The sequence below is a fragment of the Rutidosis leptorrhynchoides genome, chromosome 8 (assembly GCF_046630445.1).
Source record: "Rutidosis leptorrhynchoides isolate AG116_Rl617_1_P2 chromosome 8, CSIRO_AGI_Rlap_v1, whole genome shotgun sequence".
NCBI classification, from domain to species: domain Eukaryota; kingdom Viridiplantae; phylum Streptophyta; class Magnoliopsida; order Asterales; family Asteraceae; genus Rutidosis; species Rutidosis leptorrhynchoides.
This window is the reverse complement of record NC_092340.1, coordinates 4,535,043-4,544,116: the sequence shown is the minus strand read 5'-3', so window position 1 is coordinate 4,544,116 and position 9,074 is coordinate 4,535,043. Positions and strand designations below refer to the sequence as shown.

The 9,074-nt window shown below is 32.1% G+C and overlaps 1 protein-coding gene across 1 annotated transcript; it reads right to left on the bottom strand.

The window, feature by feature from the left end:
- Positions 1 to 555: 555 nt before the first annotated feature.
- LOC139862108 (probable serine/threonine-protein kinase At1g01540) lies at positions 556 to 6,437 on the bottom strand. Its single transcript, XM_071850658.1, has 8 exons — positions 6,425 to 6,437; positions 3,193 to 3,490; positions 1,841 to 1,942; positions 1,590 to 1,712; positions 1,337 to 1,498; positions 1,104 to 1,233; positions 737 to 949; positions 556 to 576 (listed from the first exon to the last, which is right to left on the bottom strand). The coding sequence occupies exons 1-8, from the start codon at positions 6,435 to 6,437 to the stop codon at positions 556 to 558; spliced, it is 1,062 nt and encodes a 353-aa protein (XP_071706759.1).
- Positions 6,438 to 9,074: the final 2,637 nt, after the last annotated feature.

Below are 9,074 nucleotides of genomic sequence, written 5' to 3'. Positions count from 1 at the left end.
AAGCATTGTTGTAATGTTGTGGGAAAGGACCACGAGCTCACAACGAAGAGTAAAGCCAATCAATTTTTTTTTTCTTTTTCATTTATTTAAATATAATATTAATTAACTCAATATCAATTATATTTTACCCACAATATCACAACACTACAACAATATATTAACCATAACGTCCCTTTCATTCTACAACAATGTCACTTCAGTAAAAATTCTTTTCACAACACCACAACAATTAAAATTAACTTAGAGAATGGTCTAATGATACATACATTATTTATTTTGACAATAATAATTACCATTCATTTTATAAAAATAACTAACCTCAACCAACTCAATATACCATCAATTTTGATAGAAATTAAATTGTAATTACAGCTAGGACTATCATTAGAATCCATAATAATAATATTAATATACATACAAAAAGTTAAAAGTTAATAAAAAAGATGATATCCAGAAATCATCAATTTATGTAACTTCACATATTCATGTCTAAACTAAAAGAAGTTACGGATCACTCCGTACCTCAGAAGAAGCAATCATTTAACTCGTTTATATCTACATATCAATAACAGAATCCTGCATGATCAACATCCAAATTATGATTTTATAACGAAATTGCAAGGAAATAGATATTAAGTTGATGCTAAATAATTAAGCAATTATTAATCAAAAAAAAAAAAATTATTAATTAAATAATTAATTACAGAAAAGAGAAGTCATAATATATGTCACTTACGTCATCAAGAAGCAAATCACGTGGTTCAAGCATATGAATAACATCGCCAACTGTAGGTCTGTTTTCAACATCATGGTCTACACACCGGAGAGCAATCAACGTGACCCTTTTGAGTTCTTTTAAAGATGGTGGTTCTTGTATTAATTTTGGGTCTAGTATTTCATCAAACATTTCATCACTAACCATCTCTTTTAGCCACTCTACCAAGTACTCCTATAAATAATTACAAGATTCATAAGTAAAGCTTGAGTCTTTCTTAACAAGAAATAAGATAAGTCCTAGCCATATGAGAGGAGGAATATTTGTATTACTAGCAGTACTGTATATTACAAGTTAGTCTTTGTAAAAAAATTTAGAAAAGTCTAACCTTTTGACCCGATTCGAGATATTCTACGGGAGCTTTTCCTGATACTATTTCGATTATCAGCACACCAAAGCTATAAATGTCACTCTTCTCGTTAAAATTATGTGTAACAACATATTCTGGTGCAACATAGCTACAAAAACACGTAAGATATTAATTTTATGCAACAAAAAATAGTAAACTAGCAATCGATGACTGAAATACGATATGATGGACAACAAATTAAACTGACGTACCCTGACATTCCGGATACAGATTGATTTGGTCCAAGAGCTAGTAGTCGTGTGATGCCAATATTTGATAGCCTAGGATTCCATTGGTGATCGAGAAGTATATGACTAGATTTCAAACGTTTAAGAATAACGGTAGGCTCACTATCTTCATGTAAATAGACCAAACTACAAGGAAACAATATAATTATCGATCATACTTGATTACTTGTTTTTGCGTAGAGATGTTCAAATAGATCGAGAAAACGATACTAATTACCCTTTAGCGATTCCGAGTATAATGCTCATTCGAATGTCCCAAGTTAATGGGCTTACTCTTCCTAAAGTTCCGTGTAGCCATTGTTGAAGATTGCCGTTGTTGATGTATTCGTACACAAGCATCCTAAAAGAAATTAAAATATAACAATAACAACCCTTGTTGTTACTTATTGAATTGGAATCAAGTATATACATGATATATTTGTAAAAAAATATTGGGCCCAAAAATATTAGATAAGTAATAAGCACCACCTTTTGGCTCCATTTATAGAGTAACCAAGTAGCTTCACCAAATTTTTGTGTCTAATGCACCAAATTGCTTCCACTTCTTCAATAAATTCTTCAACACTACCACTAATTAATAGAACCGATTGTATAATAAATCAGTTAAACCTTTCAGGGAGATTTTCATTCAAAATAACGTATTCCGTATTAAAGTCAAAGTTTGACAAAAGAATAAAGAGGGAAAAAAAACTATTTTTGGCTACATGAATCTTACATTATTGTATTGACTTAATGATTTGGCACGTCATAGCACCATTAAGAGAGAAAAAAATGTTATATGTGACAATATAAAACTGACAAATCAGTGTGTAAATTTTTATGTATATACTTTCTTACTTACTAGTGAAATGACCCGTGGAATCACGGGTACCCGTGAAATTACGGGTTTATTTAAACGAAATAATTTAATTACATGTTTTAGGTATTAACTAAATCTAAATGCTAAAGTCATTTATTTTAATGACCCGTTCTACTAAGAAACTTGTCGTTGTTTTTACAAATACATAGAGACATGTACTTTCGCATACATATATAACGTAATTAATCTCGTAAAGAGAATCCATATTTGAATATTAATATTATGATAATTATAATTATAATTATAATTACTATAATAAAAATAAATAATAATAATAATAAAGTTTGCTTAAAGTTGAGTATTTATATTTTTAATAATAATTATTAGTAAAAATAACTGTCTTTTGAATTTTTTTTTTAAAAACTAAATACTATTATTATATAAAGGTTGTACAATATGATTTAAAATTTGTAAATAGGTTGGTGTTTTGTTTAAGATTAATATTTCCTTTTATAAAATATTTCGTATTATTTTTTTAATTAAATTTAATATAAAATAATGACATCATCAAAGATGTTTTAAAATTTTTCTTTTTTCTTTTAAATTATTTTTATGCTTAGAAAATGTTTATTTATTACATCATCATTTTAGTGATTTAATATTAACTATAGATGTACAGTAATTATGTCAAACATATATAAAAAGGTTTTCATTCGTGAAATCAAACTAAGTTTTAAATAGTTAGGGTTTGAGAAATATTATTTTTGCTAACATATATCAACTATAAAAAAAACGTGGTTAGAGTAAGAAATAATCCAACATTTTTCCACTAGGAAGAAATTAAATATCACCATTCATGTATTTTAACATAATTAGAGAAATGCAAAATTAATTAAAAAAAATTGTACTTCTACTTAACAAGCATTAATTTATTTTATATAGTGATTATTTATTACTTTTAAAATGGTGGTTATTAAATCATACATATATGATACAATACTTTAAAATTAACAAACCAAACCTGTTGTTTAATAATTCCTTAACTGCAACTCTTTTACCGTCCAACAAAACACCATGATAAACCACTCCATGTTTACCATTTCCAATTACATTCCCATGCCAATTCGTTGCTAACTCAATTTCCCTTGCACTATAACTATTGCAACGCCATGCATTACTACTAATACTCATCCGTTGCATATCAACCAAGTGATCGCGACCAACACTTCCGGACCAACGAACACGATCCGAGTAAACCACGTGTTCATCCCGTGTCGGCCTACGTGGAACGTACCTTCTATCCGTCGTTCGACGAGAGTCTAAAATGGATTTTTTATGACGTTTGTGAGGATAACAACACGAGGAACAAAGACATGTAAGGCAGAAAATGAGGACTAGTAAACCGACGCAGATTACAATTATGATCCATAGTTTGAGACCGAATAATTGTGTTTGATAGGAGAGGTGGTGAGTGATTGATGATACACTGAGAGACATTTTGATTAGGGTTTAGAAAATGGTAATTAGTTTAGTTAATTAGAAGTGTAAGTTCGTACGTACGGTTATTTGTTGATAATATAGTGTTGGATAGTTTGTTTAAAGTCATTATTATTTGAAAAAAATTTAGATATTAACAAACTTCACCACCATAGGCGACGTGGAACCAGGGATATCCATTTTACTATCCCTATCCTCCTTTTATATTTGATTTTCAAAATAAAATTTAAAATATTAACTTCCTTAATCATCTAAAAATTATATTTAGTAGAGGTGGCAAAAGTTTTAGATTTAAATAAATCAAACGTTAAAGAAACTATGATTATGATGACTTATAAAGTAGATTGTCATTTAAAGTGATGAATATTAGAACGTACGCGAACATAATGTTACCGAAAGAGAGTATCCGTCACACCTAGATTTAACAGGGAAAAAAATTATACTAAATTTTTTTTTATTAGAAAATAAGGTTTTTTTTTTTGTTTACATCGGCTGAAAATAAAAAATTTATTAAATTTTACACACATCCCATCTGTATTCGGGTTCAAATTTCGTCACTGTACGAGCAAAAACGCTCATTAGGCAGATCTAGCCTGCTGACAACACAAACAACGGACTCTAAGGGGCGTTGTGGGTAGGAACAAATGTGAGGCGTTGATAATAAAAAAATAAAAAAGAGTTTTTCTAAGAATAGCCTTTAGGACTATAGGTGTTAGAAAATGCAATATGCATTTGTACTTTGTTTAAAAGTACCTCAAATAACTACCTCTCTAACATCAATGTACTATTTTTAATGCTTAAATTATTCTCTTAAGAGTAGTCTTAAGGGCTATCATTAAACAAACTCATTAAAAAATAAAAAATAAAATTGGAATTTTACAAAAATTCTCTTAACCAATCAAATTTCTTTCCTTTATTAAATTAATGATATTATGATAATATATTACTATTTCACCACTTTTTTATTCAACTACCAATCATGTTTTACCACTTTTTACCCAATTACCAATTATATATTTACCACGTCACAAACCACGTTTGTTCCTTAAACATCACCCGTACATTTGAGATAATGTCCGCGTTGAATTTTCACTTTGCCAATGAGCTTCAAGTTTGGTGTAGAAGCCTATAAATATATTGACATCTTTTTGAATTTTACTTCATCTTTTGCTCATCTGTTCTCCTTGTCGCGGTGTATCCACAAAATAATTGCACGCTCTTTATACGGTGGTTCAAAAAGAATATTTTGTTTGTGTTCTCATAAACATCGACTGAACACTTGGTCAAAATATGGCTTCCTGTAGCGATATACGATATTATTTTAAGTTATCTTTTTTTATCGTGTTCGGGTTGAGTTTCTTCGATCGATTTGAAGCTTTAAAAATAAAGTGGTTGAAAACAAGTTGCTTACAAGAGGGGTAAAGTGGAATATATGTCTAAGCGCCTTGTTATTGTTGTTGAGAGTTTGACACACATATTCATATGGAGTGGCGATTTATGATCATATTTTGTGAATTTTTTTAGTACTAATTATATTTGAATATTATTTTAGTAGAAATAATGTGCTTACAATAGGTGTAAAGTGGAATATATGTGTAAGCGCTTTGGTATTATTGTTGAGATTTTGACACACATATTCATATGGAGTGGCGATTTATGGTCAGAACTCAATGGGTTGTGAATTTTTTTAGTACTAATTATATTTGAATATTATTTTAGTAGTTCTTTACCTTCAAATAAACTACAAATTTAAAAAATATATAAGGTCCGGGTAGTTAATGTTATTAATGTTAGTACTTAAATAAGAGCCCAACGATATTTATATTTGATTTGAATAAATATATAAGGTCCGAGTACCTTCAAGTTTGTGAATGATTTTTGTGAATTGACCTTGCCTTTATCTTTCACTTTCTTCCGTGCTGACACTTTCAATTTATGGAAACTAATCTTTCCGACAATTGGGACACTTGAATTATACTCGTCTTTAGTGTTTAGGGTTTTTCGAATTGAATCTCTATTGTTTCAATTGTTATTCCTTTCATATTATTCTTTATTATTTTTTACAACTCCGAGCCTTTTATTTGTTGGCCTAAATCCATTACTTGAAGGAGCTTTTACACAATCACGGGCGAAAAGATGTAGGGGTAGGGGGCACCTGCCCCTATTGATTTTTTGTGTGCACAAAAGTCTCCATATTTTTCCTAAAGTTTTCATATTTTGCTCAAAAATCTCTAAATTTTTGCAGTTCTCGCAATTTTCTGTGGTTCTCGTTTAAAATTTTACCTATATAAATACTGCTTCTGTCTCAAATTAATAGTCTTCTTTTGACTTTTAAAAGTCTTTGTTTATTAACTTTGACTTTTAATAAAAAAATTTGTGTTATATAATATTTGATGATAACCGTGCAGGCTTGCCTAAGTGGTCACCGAGTTTTCCTATGAAGCACATCACACGAGTTTGATTCCTGACTATGTCAAATTGTTCAAAAAGAGAGTGTGACTAGAGGGTGCGCATAATGCGCAATTCACCTGGTACCAGGTCTCGCACTCGGGGGGACTTGATTACCCGAGATTCTACCTTTTGTGATGGAGCCAATGTCCTCATTCATTGGAGGGTTTCATCGCTTATAAAACATAGTTATTGAAAATTAAAGTTAAGAATTTTTTTTTAAAGTTAAAATACGATTATTAAGATAAATACATGAATTAAAAAACTTTCTCTCTCTATGGTGATTTAGGCGGGAAAATTAGTTACACCTCCATCCGCCATTGATCCACCATTGATCCACTATAGATCCACCTTTAATCCATCATTTTACATAATTTCTGCACTAAATCTTCCCGTTAGTGAGAGGCGAGCATCTCTGTAAGGTTTGATTTGTTTTAACCTGCTTTGATTCTGTGAATTGAACCATGAACACACAACCTAGGAAATCATCTCGTAAGGGCAAAATTCCTGAAAAATTTGTGGACACAATTCATGGCCTTAGTAATAAGAACAAGGATCAAAGTCAGATGACTGGATTGAAGAAACCTAGAGACTTGATTGAATCGAAAGAGGCTCAAAAGAAGAGTGTGGAGATGTTATTGATTGTGGTAAGTCCATAACTGATCAACCTACTGCAGAAACTGATAGTGTTAATAACATGTTACATGTTAATGATGCTAAAGCATATTCCGATCATTGTGATGATAAGGCTAAAACTACTACTTATGCTAGTATTATTAACAAAGGAGGAATTACTATGAAACTGGATTATGTTGCTCCAGATATTGATGATACTGGCAATGAATTTGTGGTTTTTGAGAATGATTTTGTGGAGGAAAGTAGACAACAATGGAACTTGACTGCATGTGGATACTCTATTGGCTGTAATATGTCTTATAATGCATTAAGTTTCAATCTAAAGATGTAACGACTCAACCCGTCATTTCCGGCCCATAAAATTTTTTCCTTTTTAATATACATTAAATAACACTTTAGGTCCCATTACACAATTTCCAAAACGTATTTGTTATCAAGGTAAGTTCAACAAACTTAAAAACATACAATAATAATTTAAACTCCTGAATACAATAATACGTTAGTTAAATCATAACTTGGTTATTACTCATGACTCATTTGACTAACCGATATGCGTCACATGACCCGAGTAGTTACTTTTACACAAAACCGAGCATGGTGATTGGGACTACGCTACCCAATCCTAAATCATGTCCAAAAGCAAGATCTTCTAAAGCAAACTAGCCAAGATCTCTAATCCCCACGCTTACCGAGCGGCCATCACGCGAACCTATAAAAATATCAACAACGAGAGGGTAAGCTAATGCTTAGTGAATGTAAAGATACTCTATACATACATATGCATAAAATGACTACGCATCACCAAGCACAAAAGTAAACACATACCACCTCCGCATAGTAAGCAAGCTAATAATGAGCTCATATGCAATGTAGCTACATGCTACGTAAACACCAAGCTAACGCCATAAGATTAGCTACATCACAACAATAAGCATATACGCATATACAATAAATATAATCGACGACATCAATAAGGTTAACCCCTTAACCTAAACCACGTGAAGGTTGGCCGAACATCACGCGCCTTAGTGAATCCAAACTTCACGCGACTCACTACCTTCAAACAACTTGACTATTAAGGATGGCCGAACTTCATGCGCCTTTATGAATTCGAACATCAGGCGACTCATACCTTAGTCAAACATCACAAATGGGTTGGCCGAACTTCACGCGCCTTAGTGAATCCGAACTTCACGCGATTCACTACCCGAATCATCTCCACGACAAATGCTAGCAAAACCCATCGCCAAAGGGTTTATCCAACACGCTAGCCAATCACAACATCAAGGGTGGTAACCCCAAAATGCATAAGCATATCATATGGACCCGAAGCACAAGAGGAGTCTATTCTTCCACACAAACATAGAGTAAACCCAAGCAAGGGTCACCCTACACACACACACCCATCCTATGCATACATACACGTATAGTAAATTTACACTCGCCTTAAACGCCTCGATGTAGTGCAATCCAAACCGTTAACTTGCCAATGGAACGTACCTATTCCATTTATCACATAATCATCAATACAAACTCATTTGGACTCTCGACCCGCCCAAATGAACAACAAGTGCAAATTACACCCTTTTGCACTTTTAACGCTACTCGAAGGTCGAAAACCAACAAGACCAAATCCCGCGTTCCCGAAATACCCAAAGACACCACATTTAGCTATTAAACACACACTAGTCCGCATATTCACCCAAAAACCCATTTTGACCCTTAAAAAGTCAACATCTCACCATTTGCTAGTTTTGACTCTAAAACGCCATTAACTCAAGTTATACTTTAACTTAACTCATTTTAAGTTTATAAACTCAACTAAAACGACAATCGGGCCATAATCATCATCAAACCCTAATTTTGATTCTATTCAAAATTAGTCAACCAATCGAACTCGAATGGTTTCTAATACATCAATAATCACTAATACTAGTGATTATTCACTCTTTGCAAGTTTTACATGTTTAAACTTGCACACCAAACCCAAAACCCGCCTTCAATACTTATAAACCCGAATCTTGGTGTTAATCTTCCATTAACAACTAATGGGGTTTCATTTATGAACTCACAATCAAAACTCCTAAATTTAGATGATGAACACAAAAATGAAATTCGGAGTTAGAGCTTACCGCTAGTATCAACTTGTAGCTAAGAACGAGGAGAACAACGTTTCTTCTTGCTCCAAAGATCGAATCACGAATCTTCACACCCGATTTACACTTGGAATGAATTTGGGGTTTGAAGTTTTGAGAGGAAAATGAGAAAGAAAAATGAAATGAAATGAAATAAATGAATGAGTGGACCAGAATTGGGGCATAA